Source organism: Aphelocoma coerulescens (genome assembly GCF_041296385.1).
Source record: "Aphelocoma coerulescens isolate FSJ_1873_10779 chromosome Z unlocalized genomic scaffold, UR_Acoe_1.0 ChrZ, whole genome shotgun sequence".
NCBI lineage: Eukaryota > Metazoa > Chordata > Aves > Passeriformes > Corvidae > Aphelocoma > Aphelocoma coerulescens.
Genome location: NW_027184085.1, coordinates 11,143,188 through 11,159,131, shown reverse-complemented (window position 1 = coordinate 11,159,131; position 15,944 = coordinate 11,143,188). Strand labels below are relative to the sequence as shown.

The 15,944-nt window shown below is 39.7% G+C and overlaps 1 protein-coding gene across 2 annotated transcripts; it reads right to left on the bottom strand.

Moving 5' to 3' along the window:
* Positions 1-346: 346 nt before the first annotated feature.
* Positions 347-15,561, bottom strand: SUB1 (SUB1 regulator of transcription). Of its 2 annotated transcripts, XM_069001146.1 has the most exons (6): positions 15,480-15,561; positions 14,541-14,647; positions 13,475-13,547; positions 11,984-12,103; positions 6,079-6,187; positions 347-3,369 (listed from the first exon to the last, which is right to left on the bottom strand). In XM_069001146.1, exons 3-6 carry the CDS (start codon positions 13,544-13,546, stop codon positions 3,290-3,292), a joined length of 381 nt encoding a protein of 126 aa, XP_068857247.1. In that variant the 5' UTR covers position 13,547; positions 14,541-14,647; positions 15,480-15,561; the 3' UTR covers positions 347-3,289. The 2 variants fall into 2 exon arrangements, with proteins under 2 accessions (XP_068857247.1, XP_068857246.1); XM_069001145.1 differs by lacking the exon at positions 14,541-14,647 and having other exon boundaries at positions 15,480-15,558.
* Positions 15,562-15,944: the final 383 nt, after the last annotated feature.

The following is a 15,944-nucleotide window of genomic DNA, read 5'->3' as shown; positions in this document are numbered from 1 at the left end:
TTATCCTAGTGAAAAATTTCCATCCCTCTGGGCTACACCATCAGTTCCCCACCCACAACATAAACCAAATGTAAGATAATGAAGTTTTCAAATTTCCAAATTACAACTGTTGCAAGAAAGAAACAGCAGGTACCATAACATTATAGTGTAGCTAAATTTCTATTAAAAATAACACTATGTCAACAGAAGACTTTTTTATTTCCAAGTGTTCAAATTGTTATTACACATATGCCGTTTAACTATTTTTTTATTTGAACATTAAGGTAATTACAGTTGAAGGGCTCATATTTCCAGTGGCCTCTCTGCATTGGACGCCACCAGAGCTAAACATGAAACATTTCACATGGCTAACAATAAGACATTTGAGTTACTAGAATTACAATCGTCAATTTTTTTTTTTTTTTGCTAACAGATCACATACGTACATAACCAGGGCTATTTTCTTTAAAAGAAATATCAAAATTAGTACTGCATTTGTTTATTTTGAAGATGAACATCTCTACATACGAGCAACATGGTACATGACAGTTTGATTAACACACATACGGTACTTTGGCAGCTCTGTGATGTGTTTTTTCCCCTAAGCTCCACAGTATGCTTAATTTATAAAACATATTGCTAATATGCCCTGCATAAACACCAAGAATCAAATGTATCTTTCATCACCTAAATGGGAGAGGGAGCAGCGCTTTTATCTCACATTAGGCAGCCTCGTCATACATGCACAATTTTCATCCATGGACACTTCTACACACATCCTAGCTAACACTGTCCGCAAGAAAATAATCTTTATTCTAAAAAGATTTGAATTTTCTTCTCAAAAAAGCCCTACAGATGATTACATGACAAATCACTACCAGCTGTTTATTTCAAAATAATACTGAATGTGTCACATTTCTGTCGAGGTTACTTGCATATTACTATCTCACAAGTATATCAGTCACCTGATCAACTCATCCCATTTTGAGTACATTTGTGAAACTGACTTGTCTCTTTTCATACCTACTACTAACTCATAGTTCATGGTTAACAAATACTAATTTCTTTGAATACCTCTACCAGCAATTTCCACATGAAAACTAATCACTATATTAAACTTTTTCACTTACTCTCCCCAAATTTTCCACCTTCCTGAAAACAACTGACCTATTAGCACAGTAATCTAAGTGAGGACAATATTCCCTCCAATATAATCATGCAGTTTTAAGTAGCCACTTGAAAGTTTTGAGGTAAAATGCATTAAATATGGTTGCAAAATTTCAGACTTGAAAGAACAAAATCACATTATACATATTGCAATAAAAAACATCTAGAACCTGTCTATAGTGATCTGAAGCAATTTATTTCACTCACTTATCTGTAAAATTTTAGCAGCTATTTCATATTTATTCTATTTGGTCCAAATAGCCCTATATGTTGTTAAAGAGTCACTGAAAAAAGAATGTTGTGCCCAAAACCACATCTGCTACCACAAACATCTCTTCACCCTTTTATTCATCCTCAAGCAGTTCTTACAAATTTAAAATTTCTTGAGCTGTACAAAAACAGATCTTAATTTTATTTGTAGTATGTCAACAATGGATAAGTTAAAAAGAAGGTGAAGATATGTGACATACTTAAGTAATATGCACAATTTGATGAAGTCTCTCTTCCTCAGCCTTTAATACCTATTAGCATTGAATTATGAACTCTGCAGCACATAAACAGACTGCATATGGCACTTACAATCATGACTGCAATATAAACTGTATTAAAATGCCCCATAACTAAACAAACAGTAAATCCTGTTTATCTATACAAAGTTTAGAGACTATTATCATCAAATGGGAAAATTACACCCAAACTAATGAAGTTGGACATTCACTGGTCCTTTTTCATAAAGTTGTTTTATCTTCTTGCTTTGCTTAATTATGTCAGAAAATGAACTCCTCCAATTCTGCTTCCGTTTCTTCAGTGTAGTTATTACATGCCAGCCAACTTTGTTCTGGCACCATCAACTTTCACTCTGGTGTGCCCCTTACATCTCCAAGTTCTCCATCACATTCTCCTTTCTTCCTTCGTTTGTGACTCAGTGTCAGCAAGAAGCCCTTCCTCTAGGGCAGCACCTTGTGTAACAGAGCTTCCACAGGGCAGAGGCTTTTCTGTCCAGGAGGTACCAGGGCTGACCAGCCAAGCTTGCTGGGTCATGGTCTGCCATGTACTGGGTAAGCTCCCTGTGTGCGCTAAGCGCCTTCTGTACAAAGATAAGCCAGCTGTGCACGCATAAGCCACAGGAAGCAACCCGAGTTCAATGGTCTGGGCAGGCAGAGTGGATGGGGCAGAAATATGACAGACAGACATTTTGGCTGCAGCAGTTTTAACCCTGTTTGTTTAACTTGTGTTACAGTCCAATTTAAGCATCATTGTTTGAGCAATACTTCCAAATGAACAAAAATCCTACAGACAGGTAAACCGCTCCTTTTCTATAGAATAACTGGTTAGTATGTGTTCCAGAATGAATTTAATGCAAACTTTGAAAAGTGTACTAACAACCACATTTGGAGCCTTGAAATACTGTCTTACTCTGAGGTATATGTCTATTACTATAGAAGTTATGCTTCACATCTAAAGTCCATGAAAAAGGCTACTTGTTATTTTCTAGGTCAAGCAAGCAGTAGAAAAATGGGAAGAGAGAGCATGTGTTTTGTGTTCAAGTGTTACTGTTTAGCATAATACTTCATGCAAGTAATGCAAAAAATGCTATATATTCAAGACTGCTTACATTTGAATAAATCGGGTAAATTAGCAAATACAGTATTGAAAATTATCTACAAAAATGTGTTTTTCCAAGTATTCACTGTTTGTATCAAGTCTTAAAGCAGAAAGCTGCAGGGCAATACCAAAGAAAATGCAATAGAAGTGAACTTGAGACATTTTAAGAAATCCCCTCTGAAAACAAATTCGTATTAACTGTAAACTAAACTGAAATACAACGACTAAAGCTATTAGGTGGCCTTATCAGCAAACACCTTCAATCAAAAGGCCATAAACAAGTATGCTTTACATATTACTTGATTTGTTTATTTTACACCATGGGGTGAAAGCAACACAATTCCTTTTAGTAAAGTATACACAAATAGCCTCACTCAGAATACACTTTTAATGCACATAAAAAAAGTATTCATCTTACAAATTGTTTTGCAATCCAAATATACAATAGCTTGGAAAACAATATTTTAGAAAACTAAAGCCAATGTAAAAAGACTGCTTAATACCACTAAATGATATAAGTTTTTGTATGGCTCTGTCTTTAGAGTTTTCTTACTGCATCATCAATATCAGAAATCTGTTCCTTCAGCTGGTTCCACTGTTCTGGATTTAAAGAAATACCTGAAAAGCATTAAAAATAAACACTTAAGACAAAAAGAAAATTGTGGTGCAGGACCTTGTGCAGTAATTATAAAGGCTGCTTTCATACACACAGTCTGTGTTATAATATTAATGCCTGAGATACTTCCAACAATCATCTTAGTTACAAAGTGAAACTACCCACTTCCAACACTTCAACTTAACTATAGGTTATCTCTAGACAAGTTTGCAAAGAAAATGTTTTTAACAAATAATTGTACAAGTACTAGACTAAACACAAGAAGTGAAATGTAACTCTGGCCTTGACAGAAGGCAGTACAAACGCCATGGGTGATAAGCAGGAAATCACTGGCTACTAAAAGCTGCACCTATGCAGACAGGTCTGCTGTGCCTTTTTCAAGTACTGCAATTCTGGGAGGCTTTCCCCCCTTTTGCTTCTTAAAGCACTGTAAATAACACATGCTGTAAGTAACCTCTTGGAGAGACTCTGTATCACTTGCTAGCGCTCACAAACCAGCACTGAAGTTACTTTTTACTTCAAGTTCACTATAGTTTCTAGTGACATTCAACCAATAATCATTCAGTATCCCACAACCCATCACTCCAATTCTAAATGTGATCCCATCTTCCTCAAGCTTGAGTACAGGCACGTTTCATTTGTGCTTTTGGTCTACTCTATCTTACCCTACAGTTTCTACACCCACTCTGTGAAAGAGCAGGCTCCCAGGGCTACCTCTCATACTTTCTCCTCCCAAGCTCCTCCACTAGTTATTCCCACTCTCCCCTCCCAGTGATAGTTTTCCTTCACTGTTTTCTCCCTGAAGGTGGAGCAGGACCTGAAAACAGCTGAAACTTTGAATTCCACTTTTGGAGCTCATAGCCTTTTCTTTTCTTTTAGTATCACTGTCTTACCAGAGCACCACCACAATTCTAAGCAGCAAGTCGTGTACATGGAGCTTCTCTAAGCAGTCTTCCACCAGTCTTTGGTGGGCAGGCCTCATCTGAAAACAGGTCAGGTGTACTAACCACTATTAGAGGATTATATTTCATGAAGATGTCCCTCAACGACAGACCAGATGAACCACAAAAAGTTCAGATCTGCTGCTTGAGATACCAACAGTAATTTAAACTATTCGGTTTATTTTTGTTTTATTACAAAATTTTGACTGCTTATCCTGGTTTTAGGACAGCTAGATAAGCAGTTTATGACTGCATCAAGGAAATATTAGACTCCCATACTGTATCAGATTATTAATAATTTTATCACAATAAAATTCAGACTCTTGCTGCATTGATAAACATTTCTATCTACATCATGCCATTTTTGTCACTTAGCTCACCCATCAAATCCCACTGTAGCTTGCCATTTGAAATTTCACCTTGAAACACAGAAGGTAAAGTCCTTAGAGGAACTTTTTTGTTAATTAGCAACAACAAATCCAAAACAAGCAATTTTCCTGTAGAGCACCAGTATATCTGTTCATGCAAACCTACTGTCAGTGGTTATTTAAGAAATGTTGAAAATGCTTCTCAAACTTTCTAAACGACTGTTTACTGAGTTGCTCCTGAACACACCAAAAGAAGATTACAAACCTTATGGCCATTGTACATTGAATTTCTTCAAACTCAGCAGCCTCCCAATACATAAGACTGGGGAAGGAGTTTTTGCAACATCATGTAGTGACAGGGCAAGGGGGAATGGCTTCAAACTGGAAGAGGGTAGATTTAGATTGGGCTTTAGGAAGAAATTCTTTACTGTGAGTGTAGCGATGCACTGGCACAGGTTGCCCAGAGAAGCTGTGGATGCCCCATCCCTGGAAGTGTTCAAGGCCAGGCTGGATGGGGTCTCTGTGCAACCTGGTCTAGTGGGACGTGTGCCTGCCCACAGCAGGGAGGGGGTTAAATGAGGTGATCTTCAAGGTCCCTTCCAAGTGAAACCATTCTGTGGTTCTGTGAATCCCCAGGGCAGAATGTTTCACACTTACCTTTCACTGATGCTACATGAAAACAGATAAAAAGTAGGCTTTTCAAAGAGAAGCAACATAACATTAAGCACAGCACTACTACTACAACTGTCCTGCAATCCCCATCTTGAGATGTGAAAGTTCTGAAAGCGGTTCACAGTGAAGGCTTGCCATGAGAAGCAACTGTGCAACTAGAGGTACAGAGGCTTGTGCTGTGCTGCAGATTACTAACTTGCTACACTTGAGATATTCCTCCCTCTACTAAAGTATTTTTAAACTTTTTTTTTCAAAATTAGTCACTTTAAATGTTTAGGTTGTTTTAATCTAAAATTTAATAGGAACTGAAGGATACAGTTGGTTTAACAAAACTAAAATCTTATAAAAATGATTAAATATTTTCAGTTACAGTTTGAAATAAGAACTCCAACCATAATAGAGGAAATTCTGTTAAACTAATCAAATGGGGGTGTGGGGGAAGTATGGCTATGGTATAAACATGTTTATAACCCCCCTACCAAATCTGCTTGCATTTGACACCTAGCTTTCCATAAATCATTGAGGATCTGTTTAGGAAAATGGACTCAGGCCAATAAATCCACTTAAGATTTTATCCATGATCTACAGATAAAGCTAATTCTTTGTAAAAATATAAACTGTAAGGAAGTAAGTATCACGTACCAACAAAGGAGAAAAACATGATATAGGAAGTTCTACTGCAAAGTACAGGCCATGTTTTAATACAAAGTAACATGAAGCAGAACAATACCTTTTCTGCCAGGCTTCATTTCACCTTCTTGATCCATCCAATATTCTCTAATATCAATTAAGACTTTCCCTTTAAAGTCCCGAACACTGACATACCTCATTTTGCCAATCTGTCAAAACACATATAAAGGTCTTTTAGGTATTTTATGTATTAGAGCATTCACTTTCCCCAGCAGCATTAGACTCTTGACATGTGACACTGCAGCTTATTTTAGACACCACAGAAACAGCTAGATTAAAAGCTTAATTCAGACTAGTCAGTAGGCTAATAAGTAACGACTTAAAACTGGCTGAGCAGGCAGTGCTCAATGCAAAAGTGGCCCTCCTAGAATAAAAATACCTGTACTCTTTACATGCTTGCTTCTTGCAAGTAATGAATTTACTGTTTTCTGAAAAAACGTTTTTCCTTTCTTTGCAACAGTTCTGAACAAAGAAGGAGAAAGGGAGCTCTACTCCCAAATCTACATTTTAGTCCATTCCACATGTACAGAAAGCAAATTATATGTTCATGTGTGATACCTTCCCTTTTTTTCCCTTTAACACAGTAAATACAGATGGAAATGAACATTATCCACCAACATTCCCATGCCCTCTCCCAAGTCCTCATAGGTACATCACTGTACCAGGTGTTCAAAAACAGTCAAATCTTTTAAGTTTACCAGCATATAGCACAGCATGAAATTTTGGAATTCCGTAGTTTTCGAACCAGTGTCGTAACTGAATTACATGGGCACCTCCTTTTTTTGGGGGGTGGAGTGGGGGAAAGTTGGGGAAGAATCATACCACCAACTATGCAATACACTACACATTTTGGCTTATTCAAGATCTTTCCAAATATGATAAAAAAAAAACCCTATTTACATAAATTCCAAGTACAAGGTGAATTTGAGAACCAGAAATTAGATAATTAAAACATAACCAAATACAGTTTCTTGCAATTCTAAGAAATCCTTAGAATTCTGTATGCACCTTCTGGATACATTTTATAATAAAAGAACAGATTCTAAAGTAAACATTTTTAAAATAAAGTGCTTCTTCCTGGTAAAATGCTACCTTCCAATTTCAACTTCCTTTTATCTCTGCATGTTCCATTTTGATATAATTTAAGGAGAGGCCAACAGTTCTGACCCACTTCTGACCAGAAAGACTGAAGAACTCTCCAACCAACTACAATAATTCACAGATGTTTAAGTCTATTGCTCTTATTTCACAAAATAGATAGAAACATGAATACTTTAAGTTTGCTTAAATAAGTTTTTCTTCTTCTGCACATGATATACGACATCTAAAATTGATTTAAAAACAATTAGGACATATTTAGATAATGTAAGTCTGAAGCACTTTTCCTAGTTCGAATCATCCTTTAAAATTAGTAAGACATTACTGCTTATAAGACAGTATTTTTAACTGATAAAATTACACAACAATTTTAAAATTCAAAAATAGAAGTATAATGTTATGGCAGCTTAGCTCTTTCAGACCAAACGTGGTACCATGCCCAAGTCCATCTGCACTCCTGGCAAAGAATATCCTAAATAGCTGACATGAAGAACATTTCTTAGTTTTACCCTTTACGCTCCAGTAACTTTTAAGGTCACCTCCAGGAAAAGCTTCAAGCAGTAGCACTCTGCGGCACCTTTTTTTTTTCCATGGCTATTGAAGAATATTAGTGCCTTGCCAAGTAACTCCAGATTTGTCGTAAGAAATAAAATCTAATTCAATATAGCAGATCACAGCTGCAAATACAGTAAAAGGGTTTAGAACACGATTTCAAGGGTAAGAAAGACTCTTATGTTTTAATTCATGGTTTAATTCCAGTAAGGTGAGGGGCAATAATGTACAGTTCACATTCACTCAATCATTAAGCCTATCTTAGATGGAAGTATTTCTCTATGTAAATGCTGAAACCAAGTTAGATTTCACATCACGTCTAGATTTCAGCTTAATATTCTTACTAAATTTCAGATATTTAGTTGAACTCTATGCAAAAGTTGCCACTACTAAAATTTTTAAATAGGCTTCTAAAGTACAGTTCCAACAAACATCTACAGTTAAATATACACCAAAAAAATCTAGATTTAACTAGTTAAGTAAATTGATGTTTCTTGATATTTAGCTACCTGTAACTCTGGTACAGGTTCATTTCTGAACAATTTTTCTTCATGCAGCTGCTGATAATCCTAAGAGTAATTTCACCGATGGAAGGTATTTTTGTATCTCCATAACCAGAGCAGCATACCAAAGGCTGCTGTACTGGGAAGAATTAATTTTCTTCACATTGTCTGATATGGGGCTGTGTTTTGGATTTGTCCTGAGCAGTGATGATAACAGAGAGATGCTTTAGTTACTGCTGAGCAGAGCTTACACGGAGCCAAGGTCGTTTCTGCTTCTCACACTGCCACACTGGCAGGGAAGCTGGGGCTGCTTGGGGGATTGGGAGGAGGCACAGCCGGGAGAGGTGACCCCAACTGAACAAAGGGATGTTCCAGACCATGTGATACCATGTTCAGTCTATAAAGTGGAGGGAAGAAGAGGAAAGGGGGCATGTTTGGCATGATGACATTTGTCTTATCAAGTCACTGTTACACGTGATGGGCCCTGCTCTCCTGGAGATGCCTGCCCATGGGAAATGGGGAATTAACTCCTTGTTTTGCTTTGCTTGCATGTGCAGCTCTTGCTTGCCCTAATAAACTGCCTTTATCTCAACCCTCGAGTTTTCCAGCTTTTACCCTTCCAGTTCTCTCCCCAGTCCCACTGGCAGGGGTGTGAGCGAGTGGCTGCCTGGGGCTTGGCTGCTGGCTGGGATTAAACCACGAGTCATGACGATTTATAACAGAGTACTTAGTGCAGTTCAGCCTTCACAGAGAAGTTTATACACTATTTATTAAATACTATACATCCTAACATTACACTAAGCAATTGACTTACATAAATCAGAAGACATTAAAAACATTATTTCCAGGTTTCTGTTTCTTAGACTAAAAAGCACTCAACTGTGTCTCTGTTCAATTATAGATATGCAACTGATTTCCTGTGAGCTTCAGCAAGCACCTTCTTCATCCTTTTTCCTAAATCCAGTTTTTCTGGATTAAACAAACAGTGCAAGCGTAAACAGCAACAAACCCTCTCTCTTCCCTAGCCAATAACCATATGTAAAGCATTCGAAGGAGCACAAGACTCCTGTAAATAGTGATATTTGCAACAAAGCAAATTGCAAAATGCATCGGTGACCACCTAAGTTTCATAATTAGTGTGCTAAACCAATCACAGTTTCAGAGCATCATAAATTTATGCTGACCTGCTTTCACGAGCCTATGATAAAGACACTGATAAATTACACTGGAAAAATCAACTTATTTCTCACAAGCTAAATACCAAATATGGTCAAAACTCAAAAAAAAAAAAGGGGCTTGCAAGGTGGACAGAATACAGAGATAACTTCTGAAGTAACAATTTCAGTTAAATGCATGATCATGCAGTGCGGTTCTGCTCTGGGTAGTCATTAACGCATCCTGACAAACCTTATCCAAATCAGGCACAGGTAGATGATACGATTAGTCAGACTAACCAAAGCACATGGTGCAGAACTCAGGTTGGCTTGAAGCCAGAGACAGGAATCTAATGCATCAAGGCTAAACCCTTCCACATGAACACAAATAATGCCTGTCCTTAGGGCCTCGAGTAATACATCACATATGGGAGTAACATAAATTTCTGCATCCTAACAGCACACAGATCCATTACCAAGCTGCAGGGTACACTAGGTTCCCCATAAATCCTAATAAGGCCAAGACATGTAAATGCATAAAATAAACCTTGTCTCTTATAAATTGTCTTCTACTTACATTAACACTATTCTTCGTAAGTAGTTGTCAAAAACCACTACACCAACCAACTCAAAACAAAAATATAAAATGTACATGTTTATGAAAACGCTGAATCTTCTTAATACAACAGTCACAATCAGCTCTATATTAAGGGAATCTGTATGCTTCAAGAACACAGCCTGAGGGTGTAGAACAAGAAGACTCTTGGTTTCACATCATTTGCAGCCACTCCCACATACAATATGGACTCCATAGAACTTGTGACTATCCTATGAAGGCTTTACAACCTGATTTCCATCAGCTGAAGCCACACTTGTAAAGTTATACTGCAAAGCCACTTTCACATCAGAGATCATTTTACTGCCATGGGAGAGAAGGTCTCCAGAAAGGAGTTTCTAGTATCACTAAGAAGCCTAGAACAAACAAAACTGTATCTAAAAAATTAATGAGCATACCCTCCTGGGTAGGGGGGAGGGGGGGGCAAGAACCAGGAGTATCTTCAGACCTACTGTAGTTTTATTTCTGTACTTAAACATCTGCATGTTAGTTACTGCACAGAAGTTATGTAGAGTACAAAACCAGACAATGCTATACATAACAATGAGTAATCTAAAAAATATTTTATTGTCAATTACTTAAAAGACAGGCACAGACTGGGTAACGCTGATATTTTAGGTCAAGGTGATATTCAAAGATCTGTATTCTACTCAACACCAGAAGAACCCTGTTCTTATCTGAGTAATATGAGTCCTCTACTGTCTGTTTTTAGTAACTTTTTATTATCTTAGGTCGAAAAGGTTTCAGGAAACCAGAGCATGCATACTTTCATTTTTTATTTGAAAGGGTCTGGGTGTGTTTTTGCATCAGGGGAACACTAAAAATTTTAAGTTTTCTCCAAGACTGGAATTTCTGAACTTACTAAAACCATAGCAACTGGAATTTCTGAACTTACTACAAACATAGCATTAACTTCATACATAGTTCTGTATTATAGAGTTCTACCTGCAGTTCACCTTGTAAGTTGTAGAATTCACTATTTCATTTTTCCTACAGGGTTCAAAGCATGCCCAAGCAGAACTAAAAATATTATAAACTTCCTTCGATACAGAAGTCCAAACATAGCATTCAAGTGAAGCTCTCCCTCCTGAACATAGAAGGAGAAGTAAGAATTGAGACATTAAAAATAACTGCCCTGTATCACAGTATCAGTTAAGCAGGTCTTCTCTCTAGAAGAGACTTTCCTTCCCCTGTATTACTTCACACAGCTACAGCCGAGAACTATTTCATCTACATTACTCTGTGCTTGGGTCATCTCATTAGTCACCTTTCCCACACCTTTCTACAAACTTGAGAATCAAAGCCTCAAGAATTTAAGTTCCTTTCCAGCCAGCTAGTCAGAGACCTGTAAGAGATTTTGATCCACACCCCCAATACAGCTAATTCTGAGCTGTGTATCAGCTCTCTCAGCACACACTGCTACTGCCTCGGCTAACCCCGGGAACTGCAATACCCTGAATTCACAAATGCATCTTTCCACTGAAAAACAGACATTCATCCCATCTTAAAAACAGGGCAATACCAGAAGTTACTATCTTTATGGATGTTCAGTGATAAAACCCTACATCATAACATAAAGGAACAAACAAAACTTATTCCAAGATGCTGTCATAATACAGGAGGCCAAACTGCCCTTGACCTAGTTAAACAGGAACAAAGAGTCCACACTTTGGTTTCCAAGAACATTTTTTTCAGGAGCCCTAATTAAAAAAACATTTCCACATAGAGACAAACCTGATCTAATACTTAAAGTATACTGATGGTAAGTGCTGTATTTACTGACAAAATGACTACCCAGAGCTACCAGGAACAAAGTCATGAGAAATAGATCAATTGATACCACTCAGATTCTTTTACTCTGTTGAAATCTGACCATCTCATCTAAATGCCAGCACCCCTTTGGCCAAAGATTCAGGAGGCCAAGCACTACACTGTTAAGAAATTCACATCACCTCGTAAAATTTATACAGCATATGATGTAACATGTTACCTTAGCCACGTTCTATGAGTCATCAATTTTACCTGAAACATATTCTCATCTCTGTTACCACTTTGCTTAGAAGAAGCTGCACCTTTTGAACTTTCACCAGTCTTTTGTTTCTTTACAGTTTTTTCTGGAGTTACTTGCTTTTTCCGCTTTGCCTTGGAGCAAAATAAAAAAAGAAAAGCATGAGCCACAATCACTCTGTACACTACAGGTAAGTTTACATTATATGTCACAGACTACTACCAAGCAATGCACTTTACCACCTTCTTGCTGTGAAGGCAGGAATCTAACGCTCTACATTTAGACTGGAATTTTAAAAACTTCAAAATGAGCCTGATTCTGTTCTCAGTGAAGTTTATCATAATACTTTGGCTTTAAAGAGAATTTAATCAGATCAAAATACATTTCAAAAATCCTTCTCTTTCTGCACAGTAACACTATCAGTTCAGTAGTTTTACGAAAAAACTTAAGCCTGATGGAAATGGCATCTTCTTTTCCACTAAACGGACCAAAAAGTACAGAACAGCTTGCAACACACACCTCCAAAAAAAGAAAAAAAACACAGATAATGAATGAAGGATCTGGAAACCACCTCTATCAGACAGGTTTTTTTTAATAAGCATCCAGTCGCTGTACACAGCATGATAAATTATGCAACTTTTTAAAGGATTCATACAGTATCGCCTGTAAATCAGATTAACTAAAGAAGCTACAAAGTTACTATTTCTACTCACTTAGAAATAGGAGACCAAACCTCTTCATGCACTGTACTACATGAAAAGACCTGGTGTCTGTGTTACCACCTAGCACTTCTTAAAAAGATAAATTAACTAGTTTTTTCTGATTTTGTTCATAATGACTGGCACATCTGTGCAAACTTCTATCTTTAGTAACTATTAAAATTAAAGGGAAACATTCAATTTATAAATTTGAAACAGTCATCTTAAAATTTATCAACTCAAAGACATTCAGGTTGGCTCAGCTTCTAAGTGAGAAACTAGCAGATGATAAAACAGCAAAAAAAAGAAAAAGAAGCAGAGAAAAAAATCCATGCAAACGAGATAAGCAAGCAACACAAGGAACACAGGGCAGATTTTTGTTATGGAGAAGTAACCCAGATATTAAAATGGAAACGTGTGGCTGTGGGCATGTTCTGAAAATAAGTCCAAATTCTTGCCACCAGGGCAGTTTATACAGAAGCCTTCAGAAGCTTGCCACAAAGCACCAAAGAATTACAGGGAACTTGCAATTATCATATGGAATGGCATGAAGAAAACAAAATGCAACTGAAGAAAAAAACTTTTCTTTAGGGCAAAAATTATGCAATCCACCCAAACTTGGAAGGTGGGTTGTTTGGTTTTTGTTGTTGTAGTTGTTGAGGTCGGTGGGTGGAACAGAAAGTTCCTTAAAGTGTCTGATAAATCATATGAAATGACATGCATGTTGTGACATATGCTCACCTATTTCCTTAACCCCAGCCTGAAACAAAACAGTTAATACAGTAATGAACTGTATATAATGTTCACCTTTTTGTCAACTTCACTATCTGAATCACTGGCAGATGAGCTTGAAGATACAAGTTCCTTTGATTTAGGCATTCTGGGAAAAGAAAAATAACATGAGAACACTATATAAGGAATGACATTCCATTTTGGCTGGAAAGCAATCTTCAAACCTGTTTGTACTGGCTCATCTTCTTTAAGCCCTCCTAAAGATTTTCTTGCCTTTTCATTTAAGCTTTAATACACACTGTAGATGCAATATTAAGTATTTTTTCCTCATATATATATATCTTCCCCTTTTTGCTGCAGCTGCATTGAAACACATTTAGGGCACATTAAATGCAGCGGTTTGGCTTCTGAACTGTCTACAGCAGAACGACTTCTCACAATTTTCATATATCCCCAGACACAGCAAAACCCACAAGATAAAATACAAAATGTAATACTGCCCTCCAGCTGAATCCTTTCTGTTAAATCCACAAATATGAATCATTAACACCCCAACAATATCTATACTCTGACATGGGCATTTCACCCAGGTGGATTTGCAAGCAATGTGCTGCACAACTGTCACACACGTGACGCTCGAGCTTCCACCTATAATCTAACAGTCCAAAATACACCTCAGTTACAGTGAGCTACAGCACTGCAATTAATATTTTCACTGCCGTTTCAACACATCAATCACTGGAGTCTATTAATTTGCCAGACAAGCAGACACTGAGCATTCCTTGAATGCGTGCTGCCAGGTGTCCTCGCACATCACCCTGGTATGCAAACATGTGGTTAGATATAGCGGTTACACATCTTCCCTGCTGCTAGAAACTCTTTGTAACAAATACACAGCTCATTTGTTCTTTCAGAATAAAATTAAGCATCCCTGAAAGTGTATAATACAGACTTCAGCTAGGAAAGGCCAAGATAATATTACAGAGTATCTCAGAAAAGAAAAAAGGAATAACAGTGTTCTTAAACGGACAGTGAAAAAACACCCCCACGTATGCAAATGAAAAAAAAAACAACACAAAACAACCAAACCAGAGCCCCAATAATGCTAATGGATCGACGTGGTTCTAAAGTAGGGCAAAACCTGTGGTAATAGCTTGTAGCACAAGGACGGAAGCTGCAGCACTGCACAGGATACAGGGTGTGAAGGAAGCGCACGCACGCCACGCTCTAGGATGGAGCGGAGGAGCGCTGGAATGGGACAATGTGAAAATGAGCAAACGGATAACACCGAGTTGGCGAGCAAAACGATGTTTCGCGGGGATGACCCCGGGGTCCGCATGAGAAGGAGAAAGGGACAATATGGAGGAAGGTGTGGGCGGAAACTGGAGGAAAAAGGGATGTGGGGTGGTGGGTGCCCTCCGGGAGAGCCTGAGCGTGAGGAGACACCGCAGCGCCAGGGAGGGGGCCGGGATGAGCCCGGCCAAGGGAAAGCGAGGGAAGGTAAGAAAAGGAAGACGAGCCCGGAACTCCAGGTAGGCGGATCCCAGCCGCCATTTTCCTCCCCATTCCTCTTTTCCATGGCTTGTGTCGCCCCCCGAGAAAAACACTCGAAACCCGAACAAGGACGGGGGCGAGGGCGGGGGGCGGGTGAGAACGCCCAAGTCTTCCCGGGGCAAGGCGGCAGCGAAGGGAATGCGGGTTACCCGTGGCAGGGCGGAGGAAAAAGACAGCAAGGTAACCAGCGGCCCAGGGGTCGCCGGCGGGCCGGGTCTGCTCCCGGCGCGGGGGGAGAGCGCGGCCGGGCGCCATCTTCTCCCTCAACCAGGCTCTGTACCCCCCAACATGGCAGCTCCCCCTCGGCAGCGGCGGCTCGCTCCTCCGCCGCACAGCGGGGTATCCCTCCCGCTGGGCACCGCGGGCACTCGAAGAACAAGAGGAAGCCTCGCCTCGGCGCCGCCCGGCTGCGGCTGCCTCGATCGGGCCAGGAGGTGCCGCGGCGGTGGCGGCGGGGGCCGTGGGAGGGGGCGCGCGGGAGAAGATGGCGGCGCGGCAGGGGCGCGCGGGGGGACCCGGCACTCACGTCCTGCTCCGCGCGTGGCTCCTCTGCACCGCGACACAGACGGAACTGACGCGGCTCGGAACGCCCGCCCCGGGCCGCTCACGTGGGGGGGCGGGGGGCAGCTTTAAAGGGGACGCGGCGCTTTGTCCCTTTCGTCGCCCGTTCCCGCCTCCTGTGAGGGGCGGGGGAGGGATCATAGTGCTGGAAAGGAGATTTTACAGGATATCGCACCAAGTCCCAAATTGGCAGAGACGCACAGGGAACATCGAATCGAACTCGTGGCCCTGCACAGGACACCCCAAGAGTAACACTATGTGCCTGACAGCGTTGTCCTAACGCTTCTTGGTGCTGTGACCACCTCCCCTGGGGAGCCTGTTCTAGTGCCCAAGCACCTTCTGAGTGAAAAACTTTTTTCTGATATCCACCTTAAATCTCCCCGTCGAATCCTGTCACTGGCCACGAGAGTGAAGAGATCGGTGGTACCTG

Coding starts and splice junctions, on each gene's coding strand:
- SUB1 (XM_069001146.1), bottom strand. CDS start 13,546: ATGCCTAAATCAAAGGAACTTGTATCTTCAAGCTCATCTGCCAGTGAT. Junction 12,104..13,474: donor ATAGTGAAGTTGACAAAAAG/GTGAACATTATA, acceptor TTTTGCTCCAAG/GCAAAGCGGAAAAAGCAAGT. Junction 3,370..6,078: donor AATGAAGCCTGGCAGAAAAG/GTATTGTTCTGC, acceptor AATGCTTTTCAG/GTATTTCTTTAAATCCAGAA.